The sequence below is a fragment of the Eschrichtius robustus genome, chromosome 13 (genome assembly GCF_028021215.1).
Source record: "Eschrichtius robustus isolate mEscRob2 chromosome 13, mEscRob2.pri, whole genome shotgun sequence".
Taxonomy (NCBI): domain Eukaryota; kingdom Metazoa; phylum Chordata; class Mammalia; order Artiodactyla; family Eschrichtiidae; genus Eschrichtius; species Eschrichtius robustus.
The window spans coordinates 21,217,574-21,237,549 of record NC_090836.1 but is presented as its reverse complement, the minus strand read 5'-3'; the positions used below and the strand labels follow the sequence as shown (position 1 = coordinate 21,237,549).

Genomic DNA, 19,976 nt, shown 5'->3' with positions numbered 1-19,976 from the left:
ATGTTTTTTGTTTGTGTTTGTGTTATTTTTCCTGTCTTAAAAACAACGTATTTGTGTGTTGATGGGAATGATTCAGTAGCGTGGAGAAAAACTGGAGATGGAAGAACGCAGGGAGAATTGGGGCCCAAGATTCTGAGTAATTTAGAAGGGATGAGATCTTATATACAGGTGGGACGGTTAGCCATGGATAGGATGAGAGACAACTCATCTTTCGTACCAGGAAGGAAGGCAATGTCAAGGGTTTAGGTGCTTGTAGGTTCAGAGCTTTTGGCAGGTCCCTTCTGATTGCCTCAACTTTCTTACTGAGTTAAGAAGCAAAGTCATTATTTGACAGAGAGAGAGGGGAGGACATGATGGTGATTTGAGGAGAAAGGAGAAAGTGTGAAAGATGGGAAGGAAGCCCCAAGGACCACTTGAGGTTTGTGATGAATTTCAAAAGAACTCAGTCAGCATAGAGGTGTGAGGTTTTCCAGCTATGCAGGTATAATCAGGTGGAGAAATGGACTTAAAACAAGGTTGTAGATTTTCCTAATGATTAAAAGAAAACAAGAGAAGGAAAAGTGTTGAGGGTTCATGCAAGGGAGCAAATGTTGTGTTTGACCATGGAATTTAAGCTTGGTTAGGAAAGAAGAGAGATCAACAATAAGGTGAAAGACAGTGAAAAGGTGTGAGGGGGAAAGATTGATAAATAAATATTCATCTCTTTAGTAGGAAACCAATAAATATCTAAAACTGAAAATAAATCACTTAGTGACAGTATAAGCATATTATTTGGAGATATGAATATTAATAAAAAACAAACCAAAAGAGTTGAAAGTTGTTGCTCTGGAACATGAGAAATGGGATAAGAAGGCTTTGAGAACTACTTGACTTTTTTTAAAAAAGCTATGCACATACGTAACTTTAATAAAAATAAAACAAAGAATATTACTACCTGGCGAGGGGTTAAAAAGAAACCAGAATATTAGAAGTGTATAACAAATGTTCAGAGTAAAACTATCATCACAGTGAAATGTCTCCTTCTTAGGAAAATATATTTTAACAAGTTTGTTTAGGTAGAGATTCAAAAATTTAAAGTCTCCCCAGATTTTCCCACAAAGAAAATTTTGAAAATCTACTTCTCTATGAATGAGTGTGCAAAGATGCATAAACAAGGATATTTATTGTAGCATTGTTTAAAATAGGAAAATATCAAGAACATTCTGAAATGATCAAATATAGCTTTTTCCTAGAAATGTAATCCACTTTTAGTAATTTCATTGTAACTGGAGAAAGGGAGACAAATTACCTGATTAATGGCTCCTAACATCTCAGCCCTACTGGCCACTCGTGCTGTGCACTGACTGAGGAACGTTATACTCTTCTCCAGCTTCTTAATGATTTCCTGGGCTTGGCTGTCATCTTCACAAAGAGGTGTTAAAGACTGCACAGAAAGTAAAGTATTAAAAAGTATCCAACCCAAGTATTCAGCAAGTGATTCTAACACTGACTATATTGTAAATGCACATGAATCTATTATCGTTGTGGAAGGTGAAAAGCAGCAGCAAAGACCAATAATGAATGATACTGAAATATTAATACCTTCGTTGGTTTTGAGGTAGACCTATGCAGGTATTCACAAAGGCTTTTATACTATTTTTGATCCCTTCCTTCTTTACTTCCCAAATTTGCTACTCCTTCATGTGTGTTTATATCTTTCTTCTACAATTAATAGGATGGGATGTAATTAATTGGCAATGGTAAAGAAATTATGCCTATAAATGAACTGATGCACTATATGAAGATCATAGTTTGAACTTTTAAGAAAAGTAGTAAAAATATACTCGAATTAGATATGACTCTGATTACTATATTTGCTCTTCCATTGACGACAAGGTGAGATTGGGCTGGTTAGGCTGGTACGCCTTCATTGCCTTATGAATATTTATCTCAAACCTGTGCCCTTGAACGAAGATGACGGCTTTCCTGATGGAAGGCCATCTGTTTCACTGGAGTGGAGAAAGAATTAACAGAACAGCATATTTGGAAGCCAACAAGCCATTGCTCATTAGTTGTGTGATCATAAGCAAATTTCTAATACTTGCCCATGTCTAAAATACCATAAATTTTGTATAGCATCAGAAAAGAAAAGTGCTGCCAATAAAACCATAAGGCATCATTGACTATAAATTGCATCTTAATTCTACAAATGTTATAATATCAAGCTTTCTGATTTGCTTTTTCCTCATCTGTCAGATGGAGACAACTACATCTTCTTTCCAGGAATATTGTGACATGAGAGGTAATAGATGCCAATTGCTTGTCACACAGTAGATGCTCAATGAATAGCAGCCACTTCTGAAACAGGCAGATATGTATGAGTTGCAACTGGAAAGTTGCTAACAACTGGAATGACCATTGTCAAACATACAGTTTCTTACTGCAATTTAAATAACCACCATTAGTTAGAAAGAGAAGAGCATATATTAGTTGTTAGTCAAACAGAATATGGCTTACCAAAACTTAATCATGAAGAAATAGAAATTTTGAGTAGACCTATAATTAGTAAGGAGATTTAAGCAGTTATATATAAAAAAAAAAATCTCCCAAAGAGGAAAAGTCCAGTTCCAGATGGCTTCACTGGAGAATTCTATCAAACAGCTAAAGAAGAGTTAATACCAATCCTCCTGAAACTCTTGCAAAAAATTGAAGAGGAGGGAACACTTCCAAGTTCATTCTCTGAGGCCAGAATTACCCTGATACCAAAGCCAGACAACAACATTACAGGAAAACTACAGACCAATATCCATTATGAATAGTGATGTAAAAATCCTCAACAAAATACTAGCAAATTGAATTCAATAGCACATTAAAAGGATTATACACCATGACCAAGTGAGATTTATTCCTGGAATGTAAGGATGGCTCAACATATGAAAATCAATCAGTGTAATACACCACATTAACAGAATGAAGGATAAATATCCCATGATCATCTAAATTGATAAGAAAAGCATTTGGCAAGATTCAACACCTTTCATGATAAAAATATTCAAAAAAACAGAAATACAAGGAAACTACCTCAACATAATAAAGGCCATATATGAACACCCACAGCTAAAATCATACTCAATGGTGAAAGACTGAAAGTTTTTCCTCTAAGATCAGAAACAAGGCAAGGATGCCTACTCTCACCACTTCTATGCAACTTAGTACTGGAAGTTCTATCCAGAGCAGTTAGGCAAGTAAAAAAGTATATTCAAAAAATCCATATTGGAAAGAATGAAGTAAAATGATCTTTGTTCACAGATGACATGATCTTACATAAAGAAACCCCTAAAGATTCCACAAAAAGACTGTTAGAACTCATAAAAAAATTCAGCAAAGTTGTAGGATACAAAATCAACAGACAAAAATCAATTGCATTTCTATGCACTACCAGTGAACCATCTAAGAAGGAAATTAAGAAAATAATTCCACTTACAATAGCATCCAAAAAAATAAAACAGTTGAGAATAAACCTAACCAAGGAGATGAAAGACTTGTACACTGAAAACTACAAAAAACATTGCTGAAAAAATGAAAGAAGACACAAAGGGGAAGGCATCCTGTGTTCATGGACTGGAAGACTTAATTTTGTTAAGATGTCCATACTATTCAAATCAATCTACAGATTCAATGTAATCTCTATCAAAATCCCAAAGGCATTTTTTGCAGAAATTGAAAAATTCATATGGAATCTCAAAGGACCCCGAAGAGCCAAACAATTTTGAAAAAGAAGTACAAAGATAAAGGTATCCCATGTCTTGGCTCCAAAACACATTACAAAGATACAGTAACCAAAACAGTATGGTTCTGGCATAAAGACAGACCAGTGGAACAGAATAGCATGCCCAGAAATAAACCTATACATATATGATCAAATGATCTTTGACAAGGGTGCCAAGACTACAAAATGGGGAAAGGATAGTCTCTTTAACAAATGATGTTGGAAAACTGCAAAAGAGTAAAGTTGGGCTCTTATTTTACACCATATACAAAAATCAACTCAAAATGGATTAAAGACCTAAATGTAGGACCCCAAACTATATAACTCTAGAAGGAAACATAGGGGGAAATCTTCATGACATCGTATTTGGCAATGATTTCTTGAATATGACACCAAAAGCATAGGTTACAAAAGCAAAAATAGACAAATAGCAAGCACTACATCAAACTTACAGGCTTTTGTGCATCAAAGGACATAATAAACAGAATGAAAAGGCAACCTATGTAATGGGAGAAAATATTTGCAAATCATAAATCCTATTTTAAAATTGGCAAAGGACTTAGACACTTTCCAAAGATGATATACAAATGGCCAATAAGCATATGAGAAGATGCTCAACAATACTAATCATCAGAGAAATGCAATTCAAAACCACAATGAGATACCACATTGCACCTATTAAATGGCTACTATCAGAAAACAGAAAATAGGGACTTCCCTGGTGGTGCAGTGGTTAAGAATCCACCTGCCAATGCAGGGGACACGGGTTCGAGCTCTGGTCCGGGAAGATCCCACATGCCGCGGAGCAACTAAGCCTGTGCGCCACAATGACTGAGCCTGTGCTCTAGAGCCCACGAGCCACAACTACTGAGCCCATGTGCTGCAACTACTGAAGCCCGTGGCGCCTAGAGCCCATGCTCCACAACAAAGAAAAGCCACCACAATGAGAAGCCGGTGCACCACAACAAAGAGTAGCCCCGCTCACTGCAACTAGAGAAAGCCTGCACACAGCAACGAACACCCAATGCAGCCAAAAATAAATAAATTAATTAAAAAAAAAAAGAAAACAGAAAATAACATGTTGGCCAGGATGTAGAGAAATTGGAACCTTCGTGCACTGTTAGTAGGATTGTAAAATGGTAACACCACTGTGCGAAACAGTATGGTGGTTCCTCAGAAACTTAAGATAGAACTCCAAATGATCCGGCAATCCAACATCTGGGCATATTTCTAAAAGAACTGAAAGCAGGGTCTTGGAGAGATATTTGCACACCCATGTTCATAGCAACAATATTCAATGTTCACAATAGCCAAGAGGTGGAAGTAACTCAAATGTCCATCAATAAACGAATGGACAAACAAAATGTGGTATATACATACAATGGAATATTTCATTCAGCCTTAAAGGAAGGAAAGCCTGCCACATGCTACAACATGGATGAATTTGAAGACATTATGCTAAGTGAAATAAGCCAGTTACAAAAAGACAAATACTATATGATTCCACTTACATGAGCTATCTAAAGTAGTCAAATTCATAGAAACAGAAAGTAGAATGGTGATTACCAGGGGCTGAGAGAAGGGCAAAAGGGGAATAGTTTAATGGCTATAGAGTTTCAGTAAGCAAGATGAAAAAGTTCTGAAGATCTATCTCACAACAATGTGAATATACTCAACACTACTGATGTACACTTAAAATGGTTAATATGGTAAATTTTACATTATGTGTTTTTTTAACCACAGTAAAAAACAGAATATGGTTTCTATATTTTTATTTTCTTTTTCCAAAATGAACCCCCTTAATTTTCCAACCCATCCATATATTTATGGTGACTTCACAAAACAGAAGAATAATAGTAGTTGTTACACTTCTGTGTACCTTACAGAAGGTTTGCCCATTATCTGACAAGACTGAAACGTCACCATTCTCTTTCTTCAGTTAATTAAATGGAAATCGTCTTTTGATTCTCTTCTTTGAAGCTTAACATTGATATTATCTCCTATTGCTCAGTTTTCTGCGTAATTACTCTTCTGCCTGAAATCTATTTGAAGATACAGAGAGATGGCAGAAGATTCACATAACTACTTTAAACGACATTTATTTGTTTTATTGCTTATACCCTTCTATTGGTGAACCTTTTATCTTAGCCTGATCCTGCATTCTTACCTCCTATTAATTCACATTTGAGTCAGGCAGGGTTTGGTACCCAGTGTTGGTTTTAGTCATACAAGTAAACTCTTACGTAATTTTGAAAACTTTATTAATAATACAACCGAACGTGTAGTCCCCAAATGTTATGAGTCTCACCTCTAACAGTTTTAAACAGTTAGTGATTTCTTTCTTCAAATTTTCTTCTGCCAAGTCACGGGATCTTTCTTCAAGCTTCACTCTTTTCTCCAAGGTGAACCAGTCACATTTATATCCCAAAGATAACCTGAGAAATTCGGCCTGTTGTCAAAATAATGTGAGGGTGAGGAGAGAACATTGGATGTAGTCAAATTTCCAGTTTAATACCAAATTACACTGAGGCATTTCTTTCTCCTCCCAGTGACATAATGCTGGCACGCATAGGCTTTCCCTGCACTTGCATGGCCAAGCCAGACAGACAGCAAACGTACGATAGCTTGTGCAAAAGCTCGCAGGGACTGCAGGCGAGTGGGTCTGAAACACGTATTTTTTTACTAAAGGAAAAAACATCTGCTTGAAACTTACCTCCACCTCCTTCTCATTAGCAGAAGTGCTGTAAGATAAGAGAAAGAACTTACTCAAACATAGTTCAACAGAAAAGCAAAAAATGTGAGCATGCTGTATGAGGAGGAGCTTACTTGTCACTTTGTCTAAAGTTAACTGACTTCACAGGAAGAGAGGAAACAGCAGCGCCTATTAAAAGACAATAAGATAGTATTTGGTTAAACAGGCTTAACAGCTACAGGCACATTCAATCCAATGTGGTTATGGCCTCCCTCCACTAAACAAAGGCGTTCATTGAAATATGTCTGAGAAGATCACCAGCTAATAATGCATTTGCTTAAATATAAGATAATGTTATGCTACGCTTTGGGGATCACAATCATGTTGAAATTATTGGCTCACACTTCAGCACGTGAATAGTCTTTGAAAACCTGAAGATGTCTCAGAGTCAAGGGACAGCCCAATTTGTTCTCTCTGCGTTTGAATGTTTATTTGATTTGATTCCATGGTCAAATGCATAGCTTCAGCTGGTACCCTGGTTTTCCTGCGGACCAAGGATTTAAAACCAGCAACTTTTATGAGCTCTTTTATCAGGCACTTTTCTAAGTGCTTTTTACATAACTTCTTCAATCCTCACAGCCAGCCTTCTGTGGTGGGTACCGTTCTTACCTACAGTTTATAGGCTAGGAAACTGAATCACAGCTTACCTCGCTCACACAGGTATTGGGGTAGTAGTAGTAATAGTAGTACTAGGAGTAGTAACAATAGTATAATAATAATAATAATAATAATAATACTGCTAATAATAACAGCAACAATAAACACGATATCAATCATTTACCACAGGTTTACTATATGCCAGTCCCAGAACAAAGCTCTTTATACATATTAATGATACTCTTCATGACTACTTCACAAAGAAGACAGTAATAGTTATTAAGAGCATTAAGTATAGAGTTGAAAAGATCTGGTTTAAATCCTAGCTTTTGTGGACAAAGAATGTGGCCTGCCATTCAGTAAACAAATGATGTTGTGGCCATCAAGCCATCAGCCACCGTAGCTGCGGTGCACCCTGAGGGGATTTAAGATGGAGAAAAGCAGGATACTGTCCCTATATATCAAAGGAATGATTTCAATAAGCCCAGACTCTTGTATCGTCCCATACATAGAAAAGGGCTAAATTCATTAACTTGAGATGTCTGGGTTTTTTTATAATTAGCAGTTATCTTTTGATGTTGGACTACCTGGTGGTTTTTTGTTTTGTTTTGTTTTGTTTTGCAAAATCTCCTGTATGTCCTGTCTCTTCCCTTACCTCTTTGGAACAGTCCCTCAGAGCTATCTGAGAGGCTACATCCCAGGCTTAAGTCCTCAGTAAATCTGCGGATAAAACATAATTCTCAACTTTTAGGTTGTGCCTTTTTTTTCAGTCGACACTTTGATCCTTAAAACTAAGTGACCTGGAACAAGTCACAACTTCATCAAACCATCTACAAAATAAGGATGATTTTTCTATAGTAGCTAACTTTTATGAGAACTTTTATCAGGCTCTTTTCTAAATGCTTTTTACATAATTTCTTCAATCCTCACAGCCAACCTTCTGTAGTGGGTACCGTTCTTATCTACAGTTTATAGGCTAGGAAACTGAATTGCAGCTTACCTAGCTCACACAGGTATTGGGGAGAACTAAATAAAACTCTGCATATAGAGAACTTAGCCTAGTACTTAGTACAGTCTATATTTCATAAAGGGTACTTTTTTTTTTTTTTTACTCATCATTTCCACTTTGCAGATGAAGAAATTAAGACTCAAGGTTAAATAGCTTGCCAAAGTCACAGCAAGCAAGAGAGTGACCAAGCATACAGTGAGTGACTCCAAAGCCAGAACTCTATTCACTATTCTATCCTAACAGAAGGGAGATGGGGAGAGAAGCATATTAGCACTCATTCTTCAAATACTGGCTTATTTGCTTTTAGACGGAACAATAAAAAAATCTCAGAGTAGAGCTTAGAATTTGCTACAACATTGGCATGGTTCTTAGTTCACAATAGGGCACTAGTTATTACAAGACCTCTGAGCTTAACAGGCAATGTAGCATAAATATGGCCTTTTGAAAACGCTACAAGTTGAATCAAAATCAGTTCTATTTGGCTGATTTTATCTAGAGATGCAGATCTAGATTTTATCTAGAGATGCTGATTTTATCTAGAGTTCTATTTGGCTGATTTTATCTAGAGATATGTAGATGCCATATCTTTACTCAGAAAGATTTCATCCATAAAACATACCAGCAGGGAATAAAAGTTCACATGGGGGTTGGAAGAGAACATTCCTTACCTCCTGCCACACATTCTTTTCTGTGCTCATTTATTGTTTCTGGTTCCCCTTTGGCTTCCTAAAATCATAAAGAGATTTTATTGCTGAACATAGAGTGGAAATCCTTCATAACCAATCATTTCTCGACTTCCTGTCCTCTCCTGCCTACCCTGTTCAAAAAAACACTCTATAGTATGCAAAGAACTGTGCTAGGCATTCAGAAGAAAAGAGGACTGACTCCAAGGGGGTTTCTAATCTAGCTGAGGCATAAAGAACAGAAGTACATGAAAAGCTGCAATCATGATACAAGTTACTTCAAAGCAAACTAGGATTAATTGCCAAGTAAATGAGAGATAGATAAATATGTGCTTTGCAAAAGGAAGAGAGCAACACCATGGCTTGAGAAGCATGGAAAGTCTCTGCAGACAAGGAACAAGCTGGAACTTGAGGGAGAGATAGGACTGAATGGATGAAGAGGGGGCGGTGATCTAGGACGATCACACGCAGCTTTCCAGATGGACTGTTGGGGAAATTATGGCAAAATAGCTGCTAAGATTGTGCTATGTTTGGCTTTTACTCCATCTGAATATATTTTAAGGTCATTGACAAACTATCCTACAAATGTATCTATACAAGAATCACCATAATAGGAGAGTTGCACTATACTGCCTGGGGAAATCTAAAGGAGAAGCTATAGGTGTACAATTATTTTAGGAAAATTATTATTCAACATTCTCAGAAATTTTCCATAAAAAATAAGGCCAAGACAAATTTCCTTGGTAGGGCCCTTGATACCATGTCATGTAATTTTTGGACAACTGAAAACTAAGATTTTGATAAAATGTAACGAATGAAATAATACAGGTAAAACACTGGATCATCCTTATCAATATGTACATACTCAAGTTTTTTTAATCCCCCCTCAACCCTGTGACATCTTCCGGCTATGGCATTTTCTTCCTCTCCTGCGCTTCCTGGCTACACTCCTTCTGGGAAGAGTTGTCCACAGTTGCTGTTTCTAGTTCATCTCCCATTTGTGATCAGTGAACTACTCTGTCCCTGCACCCAACGCTCCAAGGAAACTGCTCTCCCCAGTTATCAGTGAACTCCCTACTGCCAAATCCAATGGATAATTTTCAGTCTTTATCTTACGTGACCTCACTGTAGCATCCAAATCGATCTATAATCCCCTCCTTCTTGAAGTTTTTTCATCCCTTGGTTCCCCTCTCCTGATGTCCCCCCATCACTCCAAAGCTCCTTCTTGGTCTCCTCCACCATTGCCTTCTCTTATTAGGCAATGGAATCATCAAGAGTCCATTATCCTCTGTGCTCTCTGTCTGCCTGCCCTCCTTCCTTGGGTAATCTCATCCACCTGCTTGGTTCTTTGCTGATAACTCACAAATATGTGTCTGCTCCTGAAAGTCCCACCGGTGAGTTTATGAATATGGGTATATAGTTATCTATAAAATCTCCTTACACGGTATTAATGATGTCTCATATCAACCTGAAACTTGACTTATCTCAAGTTAAATCAAATTAAATTTACCCCACAAATTCTTCTTACTCGCTCCTACTCTCACGTTATTCTATTCATTCTGTAGGTTAGGCCATAAACCTGGGTATCGACCTTTTCCCAGACCCCCGATTATCAGTTATCATGTACTGTGAATGCTATACCTCAAGTATCTCTCAAATAAGTCTCATTTTTTCCATCATCACTAAATTCAAACTATCTTCATTTCTTGCCTGAATTATTGCTATAGCATTCTAACCAATTTTCCACCTCCATTACTAACTTTTCTAATCCATTATTTTTAAAAGATTTTTTATTTTTTATTTTTTTTTTGAGATGAGCTAGGAAAGACTAGAGGACTTGAATTTTCCTCTGTCCATTTTTCATAGGGGCAACCACTTTCGGCATGTGGGCTAGCCAACACTACACTTTATATATACTTTACACTAAAAGAATTATCCCAAATCACATATCCAACTACTCCACTCCCTTCAGACAAGAATAGTATAAAATTTTTATCTACCTTATTACCTCCAATGTACACATGCCACAACCTTCTCTTAACCTGAGTTAGTTGCATGAGTCTCTGTTTCTTGTAATCAAATAGGCCTAACTAAAAGAATGTTTATACACTGAGGGGAAAACAATAATAATACACACACACAGACACACATACACACACCTCCACACATAGAATACAGAGAGGGACTGATGTATAAATAAGACCCTTGAAGGAACGTAGAATTGCCTATAGTCTGTAAGTTACTCTTCAAATAATTATAAATTCATACCAGTGGTGATATGCCTTCTCTTTAAGGAAAGGAATTTAATTATTTTTCTATAAACATTTAAATATTCATCCTTATAATGTTTTATAGCAGTTTGCCATGTGCCTGTCTAACATTCGATACCACTCACTAGGTACCTCCTCCATGACACCTCTTCTGTCCTCTCACCCTAACCATTTCTCTTTCATATTGCTGACCAGTCTAATTACTGAGTAATTGTATGTTTCTTCCATTAATTACAACACATCTTTAAGATAGATATCACTGTTTTGTTTAGCCTTATTTATTAATGCCTTCATTTATTTAAGAGTACTCTACAGATAGATACTTAGCTTGTTTCCAGCAGACCTTTGATGAATAAATGAGTGAATGAATGCATGAATGAATGAAAGAAAAATCAGTGTGGAGTCAGGAGGTCCTACCTGAGTCTCCTGAGTGACCCTGGATGGTTTGGACTCAACTTCTTCATCTATACAATATTAGTATAACTAAATGCTATTAACCTCATAATATTTTGAAAGGATAAAATGCAATAGTGCTTTTAAGAGTACTTTAAACTGTCCCCTTAAAGGGACAGTTCTAAATATCATTGCAACATATCATTACTTTTACTGTTAACATGCATATATTTCCTTACCTGATTTGACATGATTTTTTCTTCACTCACAGAGCCTTGGAGTGCAATATTTTCAGGAGCTGGACTTCCACCTATAAGAAGGAGGAAACACATCAACAATGTTGGGGGGAGGGGGAGTAGTAATGAGTAAAAGAGGAAGGAATAGTGAGGGTGGCAATGCGGGCGGAGTAGTAAGTGGCAAAGTGCTTAACACGTGAGACAAATTTTGTACTAAAAAACTTTAAATGTGTCCATTCATTCAGAATCAGGACTAGGCCAGCTAAAGTTCCCAAGGAAGCTAGCCATATAAGATTTCTTAACAGAAATGAATACCTGTATAAATGGCCTTCAAACAGTAGGGTTTTAAAAATAAAAAGCAGCTACTGCTGCTTTTTTAAATCAAACACATTACTAGTATAATTACAGAAACTGAATGAAAGAAGGATGAACAATTAGTAACTTAGTAGCTTTTTTTTTGTAGACTGACAAACAAGTTTTTAACAATTATATATGCAAGGCTGATAACAAAGTATATCCTTCCAAAACACAGTATCTTTCTAAATAAAATGTAATCAAACTAAGAAGAAAAGATGCACTTTTAATTTATGCCATTCCTTTTTGTAATTTCCCTTTGTTTATTTGTATTGTAATGTACTTGATGATGATTTTCCTCTTCACATGATCCATTGTCCTGACTTTAGTTCAGTGCAGGCACAAAGGTCAGCGGCTATAGTCAGATTTTGTTTCTTTCTTTTTAAGAAAACAGAAACCAAATAGTTAAAGGATGTATTAGATTTTTTTTAATTTACATGGAAATAAGAGCAAAATGGTAACCCCTTTCTTCAGGGATATAAAAATTTTTCCCTATGGAATTTTTATTTTAGTTCTTTAAAAAAAAAATTAAAACAGATAGTAGATTCATATGGCCCATAAATGAAAAAGTGTAAAATTGTTTTCCAGTGAAAATTTTCCCTCCCATCACGCCTGCCAGAAACCTACTTTACCTCCTCATAGACAACGTTACAAATTTTTGTCTAGCCTTGCAGAGATATTTTATATATACACAAAAACTTTTTTCTATTTTTTTTCCACAAATTTTTACATGCAATACATAATGTTTTGTACTTTGGCATTCCCCCCCCCCAAAATAGTTCTTTGATATCCTTTCAAGAAAAAAGTTTCCTTATATATGTTTTACAGATGTATACTAGTATTCCATTACATGGATATGCCAAAATACGTTAATTAGTCTTCTACTGATAGTTAACTTGTTTCCAATATTTTGTTATTACAAACAATGCTGCAGTAAATAAACTTCCATATATGTCATAGAGTATTTATGTACTTAGATCTACAGGATAAAGTCCCAGAAACCAAATTGTTTTATCATGGCATATGTACATTTAAATTTTGGGTAGATATTGTCAAATTCCTCTCCATACTAATTACAATAATTTACATTCCCTGCAGCAGTGTATGAGAATTCTTTTTCCCCCAACAACCTTACCAACAGTGTGCAATCAAATCTTTTATCTTTGTCTACATGACAGGTAAAAAATAGTATCCTGGTGCAGTTTTAATTAAAATTTTTCTTATTTGGTGTGAGGTAGAATATAAAGATATTCTTCAGTCAACTGAAGGAATGGATTCCATTTCTACAATTTTACAGCTCCTTTAACTTAGCACCTGTATCTCAAATTTAATTGTCCAATTTAAACATTAGATGAATTTTCCTTGATCGGTGTTTTTGGTTGGAATGGGAGCCTATGTTTCCCATGAGTGTCAACTGTAGTGATGTCTCACTGGGAACGGTTGAGAATAAGCACTTTATTTTCAGACTCAAATGGCAGAAAAGGATCTAACATGTTATCTAGTTAATTTCTGCCTCCTGAGTGAACCATCACTAATCGGTCCATCCTTTTAACCCAGTAGATTCTAATTAGGATTCTGAGAATTTCCTAAGTAGGTGATTCCACATCTGTGTCACAGTTGAGACTCAGATGTGTCCAATCGATTTTGGCCATAAGGAAATATTTAAATCCCATTAAAATATACTTTAATTTTTATTTTAAATACAGAATTGGAAAAAAGTTGGTAACGTTGTCATATATGAAGGCCATGGTCACCTCTGGACTTCTTTTCTGCAGACTGTCTTCAAAATTCTTTTATAAAATAGTATTACTGAGCCACTGAGGATAGTTACTCCACTAGCTTCCAAGTTTGCTTAGTGTTTTAGAATGGAAACTATTCTTGAACCCTTCAACAGCTTACCTTTGATCTTCTTCACAGCAGAAGCTGATCTTTTATCTTCCTCTTTCTCACAGAGTGGTTTACAATCAATGACACCAGAAGCCATATGCAAAATTTCTGATCCAGAATCTATCAACAGGAAGAAACTAACAGCATGAATACTATGCAAAAGGATTATTTGCTTATGTCCTTTTCATTTGCACACACCTTAGCAGGTCACAGAACATCCAAGCTTATAGTTATAATACTAACAATCTATTTTTATATCTTTTCTAATCTACTCACCACTTGAAGTTACAGTACTCTCTGTGGATGAAGTGTGTCCAGGAGATGGTAGGGTGGAGTATTCCCTGTCAAAAAAGTAGAAGTATTTTAGAGTGTCTGGTCCAAAGAATTCTCTTAGAAATTAACTGAATATGCATCACAAGTCATACACAGAAACAAACAAGCAAACCTGGACTGTGGCAGGCTCTCAGAATATAAGCGTTCAACACCATTGTCCTTAAGGTAAAAAAAAAAGAGAGAGAAACAAGTTTAACAATTTGACATTTTCCATTCCAGAGAAGTTGTGTTAAGCAAACATTTTCATACAGTTTTAAATGAACCCATATTTGCTTTGCTCTTTTGGAGAGGATATGGGAATGGGATGGTACAGGGCAGACTGATATACATACTTCCTCAAAGCTGTACTTGCAAAAAAAAAATCCAATTTTAAGTATACTTACAAGTCCAATATTTAAAGAAAATTTAAATTCTTGGGCAAAACAAATTCTAAACTCAAAGGGCAGATAGAGTTTATATCATGAACTTAAGTTTTCTTTAAACAGAACATTCTAGGTGGACATAAAACAACATTTCTATTTATGGAAATATTACTCAACTTAAAACTTTGGCCTGTTGATTTAAAAATGGTTCTCAATTTTCTAGCTAGACACATAATACATTTTAAAGTTAATCCAATTCTCAAAGATCTGATGGATTACGTCTACGGCAGCACCTCTTACTTGGGGCTCAAAAAGAACTTAGCAAAACTGTGGTCCCAGCCTTCCAGGGCAAGAATTTGAAAGTCTCATTTGAACTTCTTAACCTTTATCAAGAGCTCCTAATTTGGGGGGAACTTCAGGAGATTAGGTTCACTTATTCTCTTTCAAAAAATACAGTGGGAACACAGGTTCCTCTTTAATAAAAAGTTTTTCTATTCAATAATAAGTATATTTTCATTATCATTCAGTTTATTTAGGAAAAGAAATCAAAATTTAATAAATTAAAATAAATGAAATCACTTGGACATATCCAAAATATGCACAGACAATGCAAAACTGAGGACATTTAAATATTCCATAATCAAACACACAGCTTCTTGTTAACTGGCACAACCAACAACGGTTTTCAATGGAGGGATGCCGTATATCATACACCGTATTTAGAATCTCTCCAAGATAATACTGACTATAGTCACAGAAAGATAAAGGTTTAGCAAGAGTTTGCTGAATGTATAGTTATCCAATACAAAAAACAATAGCTTACATCTGTTCAGCACATTAAAATTTACAAAAGCCCTTTTATGTATCATCCCATTTAATTCTCCCAACAACCTTATGTGGTGGGTTTTATGGAAAAAAAAAAAAAAAAAAAAAAAAGATTTACTTATTTCAGGTAAGGAAAGTAAAACCAATGAATAAAGTAATTTCTCAGGAGTATTCAGAATGGTGGTGTCAGCCTCTAAACAGTCTAAACAATCAGACTAAATGCAGTGTCCTCTTCATTGTAAACAGAACTGTCTCTGAAATACCCTAAGGCTATTGGAGAGGCAAAGACTTCGCAATGATTGTCTTAGACTGGTAGATGATTTGAATATAAACTTTTAAAATGTTCCCCTCAGATGTTTAGAAAACCCCACAAACTTGCACAGCAAGAATTTACACCTAATCCTCCTACATATAAATGTTGGGCAATCTTCTCTTTTATTTCATTTTTGTCTCTGCTTTAAATGTCTTTGTGTCAGACTATATGTAACTGAAGCCTCTTGTGACATCAGTTTAATTTAAGTCAACGACTTTCATCAAAGGCCCAGTTTGTGCCAGACACAGTGAAAGGCTGTTTCTGGCACAAAACAGAAAGGTTGGAGAGACCAAAAATACATTCCTTGTCCCAGAGGAGCGCATAGGCCAGTCAGAAAGACAAATATGCAAAACAAATACTTCATAAACTATAAGCAGCATTCCACAGAGGAAAGTGACATGCACAGAACAGAGTAGGGTAATATTTGCATTAAATTTTGAAGAGAAATTATACCTTATACTTCACAGGTAGTTAAATGATATTGGCTCTATCCTTAAGATATTTAAATAGATTGCACTAGTAATTAGTATATGCTTATTTAACTATCTGCCCATATATATGTAAGAAATGAAGCTATAAAAATAGGAAAAAATTAAACATTCTTCAGTCTCATTAAGTATCCTCCATAAAAGTCAACAAGGATTGATTCCTTAATAATAAAAAATCAGGCCCATTTAACCCTCCATAACATACAAATCTGTTACTATGTGTGGCTTGAAAAAACACTTATTACTGTGCTATAATTAATAACATATATTATATATAATAATTATATTGCACTAACTAAAAAGCTAATTTTGTCAGAAAAATATTTCTTCTTATACCAGAGTCATGAATATCTGTATTTGAATTTAAGAGATATGAAAGAGAATGCAGTTATTTTCTATTCAATTAAACTGATTTCCAGCATTAGGGGAAAGGGAACACATTATTTCTGTAAACTTTGTTTTTTAAAAAAAGTTTATTATTTAAAGTCAAAATAATAAATATAGCAAAAATGCAGTTTGCTTTCATTATACTAGAAATGAGTCTCATTTGCCATAATGGTCTGTGTAAAGCCCTTCTTTTGTCCTATTTTTTATACGTGAAACCTTTTGGTAAACATAAAATATTTATTGATTAACTAAGTAACAATTCTGTGATTTTTGAGAAATGGCATATATTTAGTAGCTGTACATTACTACATTGTTCTGTTGCAAGGATATTGGATATTACTGGATATTATTCCCAATTCATTAATCTTTATAAATCTCACTAATCAGAAAACAACGTAATATACAACATATCTCAATCCTAGATTTTCATACATTTGGTCTAACATTTTTTTCCTCCTTACAAGAAGAAGCAGACAAAAGAAGGAGATTTTTTTTCTTCCAAATTTAGGGTTATAGTTAATGAAAGTTGGAGATACAGCCCCTCAGGGTGTCTGTACCTGTGAAGGGGGGGTGAAAAATAACTCAGCAAAAACTTTCTACAATTGTGCTCTTTTCTTCCAGTTTCAAAAGGCACCCCTATTTAAACTCACAGGAGAACCTAACACACACAACAACTGTAGGATCTGGGCAGATGATAAAAAAGATAATTTACTGGATATATTTTAAAACCAAGGAAAATCAAGAAACTGACTAAAAGCAAGAAAAAGAAAGTTCAGAAGAGAGAGAGACTTACCTACATGTAGAAGATTGGCTCAAGTCAATGAGTCTAACACATGCCGACAGCATAGAGCAGGAAGCATGTTCTTCCTGTTCGAGCCATTCAAATATCAACCTGCATAACATTTACATGAAAATCCGTGGTCCAGCCCATTTGCTTTTGAGAGTAAAAGTGTAATGTAGGGTGGGGTAGCTAAGGTACTCGTGGAACAAAGCGAGACATTCTCCCACAGGCTAGATCAGCAAATGCAGGACGCACACACACATATTCTCTCTCTCTCTCTCTCTCTCTCACACACACACACACACACACACACACACACAGCAGTATTATTTTAGTATTTAGATAGAAAATATGAAGAACAATAAGAAATAACTTCTAAGATATTAGTAAGGGCAGTTAACAGGTCTAGATAATCTCCCAGGGTTACTCTTCTAGATGAAGTGTTATTTCATCCATAGATTTTCATGATCAGAAACTCTTCCACTAATAAACATTCATGTTACCGATGTAATTTTTACTTTTAGATCCATTTTAGACAATTGACGTTACTCAAATAAACTAATATGATCTTCTGAGAAAAGAAGAAAAACCGAACAAAAGGAGTCTATATAGACTTATTTTATTCTAACTTTAAAAAAAAAAAAAATGCCCTTGACTTGAAGTTGGTTTCAATATTCTAAAAAGAAAAGAATGTAAAATTAAACATCAAAAGATTACAGCTGTTATAACCTAAATAAAATGAAATTCCTTCACAAGTTTTTTTTGTTTTTTTTGGGTTTTTTTGCAATTTCTAACTAAAAGGACACCACACATTCAGATCTACAGGACACACCCACCACTTTGAGGTTCATTTGTAATACAGTTATCAGCCAACTTCTACATGTCCCAGTTTTGCAACTGGCAATGTTATTTATTCTCCAAGTTTATTAAAGCTGCACCCACGCACAGCTTGAGAGAACAGGACAGACAATGGCCAGAAAATCTGAGATACTTTAAAATTGATTCTGTCCTTTGCCTCGTAAATCACCTTCTCCTAGTGATAGTATATCTTAGGCAAAAACATGTAATGACATGAAGGAGACCTCACAGGGATGGCAAAGCACTTAATATTTAGTGTATGTGATTTTTTTAAACAGCCGAAGAGAAAACAGAAATTCATCTTCCTATCCTCTGACCTGTATCCTCTGAGCTTCACACTGCTGATAATTCTGATTCTGGGTGATAGTTACAGTTGCTATTTTCTGAGTGTTTACTATGAACCAGGTACTTTATATATGTTATAAAGTGTCTTGTTGGGGTCAAATCTGAGCTTGGAGTAGGTAGAGGGGAGAATCAGTTTCATTGTCATGTAATTTTCATGAAGCTTCCTAATTCTTGGAGTGTTTGGGGACAAACACAGGTACCTAATCACAAGTCCAGTTTTGCAAAGTCCCAGAAATCCTTTGGTTGCTCTTCAGACTCAATGGTGGGAGCAGTGAATAAGGAAAGAAAGATTATAAGGAGAGACAACTGAGCCCCAGAGAGAAATTGCCAAGAGTGAGGAAGAACTGAGAAAGTTGGGCCAAATGAACAGCTGGGTCTAGCTATTGAAGGGGGCAGCAAGCCCTGATTCAGTGGGAGACTGTGTTACTAGCCAGCCCTGCTGGATTATCTATTTGCCTTGAAAAGTAGAGGATAATTTTAACTGCATCACAAGGAGTCCAGCCAACACCACAGTAGGACCCAGCTCTGAAGGTGCTGAAACAAGAAGTGAGAGTCATCTCCCTACCGACCAAGAAGAGGAGATCACCAAAGGTCTCCAGACACAGCGTTCCAAGGAGGTCGACCGTGCAGCAGGCAGGGACTGTGGGCGGTGTGGACAACAGAAAGGACTGCAGAGATGTGAGTGGTGAAACCAACTACCTTCTCCAACAATCTCTCAGGAGGTTAAGTGTCCTTCCCTGGGACCCACAAGTTGGTAAGATCAGAAGGACATTGGGATATCCTGGTAGGCACCAGTATAGAGATTTTTGGAAATGCTGAGAAGGGACCCCATGAATGAAAAAGGCCTTCCTATTCAACAGCAAGTGGGGAAACAGAGCACTGAGATTTGTCTCTCTTCTAAATATGACCTACTTGGTTTGTTTCCATGGACTGGTTAGGCCAGAATTTAGCTGTTGCAGATATATATAGGCATATATATATGCGTAATATATGTATATGTGTATGTGTGTATTTGAATCCTGAAAAGAACTCTGCAAAGTAATATCTCTGTTTCACCAGGGAACACACACAAACTGAAAGAGGTTAGGCCACTTGTCCGAGTTCACACAGCTAGTAAGTAACAGAGCCAGCTTAAACCCACAACTGCTTAATTCCAAAGCCTATGGTATGTGGCTAAAAATTCTAGATCATTACTGGGAAATATTTCAAATAAATACAAAAGTAGACAGGATAGAATAATTACCCTCTGCGTACCCATTCTGCAGATTCAACAATTATCAACCTATGGCCCATCTCCTTTCATCTATACCGTCACCCACTAAACCTACCTTAGCATTGTTTTGAAGCATATCCCA

At 36.0% G+C, this 19,976-nt stretch overlaps 1 protein-coding gene across 1 annotated transcript in view; it reads right to left on the bottom strand.

Annotated features, from left to right (window-relative positions):
* Window positions 1–19,976, bottom strand: part of IRAG2 (inositol 1,4,5-triphosphate receptor associated 2) — a 91,427-nt gene that overhangs the window by 11,632 nt on the left and 59,819 nt on the right. Inside the window, exons 24-32 of the mRNA XM_068560049.1 lie at window positions 14,375–14,421; window positions 14,206–14,270; window positions 13,942–14,049; window positions 11,692–11,762; window positions 8,775–8,832; window positions 6,575–6,629; window positions 6,462–6,489; window positions 6,057–6,197; window positions 1,289–1,423 (exon numbers count right to left, since the gene is read on the bottom strand). Of these exons, the coding sequence (XP_068416150.1) occupies window positions 1,289–1,423; window positions 6,057–6,197; window positions 6,462–6,489; window positions 6,575–6,629; window positions 8,775–8,832; window positions 11,692–11,762; window positions 13,942–14,049; window positions 14,206–14,270; window positions 14,375–14,421 (708 nt within the window). The remainder of the gene's footprint in view (window positions 1–1,288; window positions 1,424–6,056; window positions 6,198–6,461; window positions 6,490–6,574; window positions 6,630–8,774; window positions 8,833–11,691; window positions 11,763–13,941; window positions 14,050–14,205; window positions 14,271–14,374; window positions 14,422–19,976) is intronic.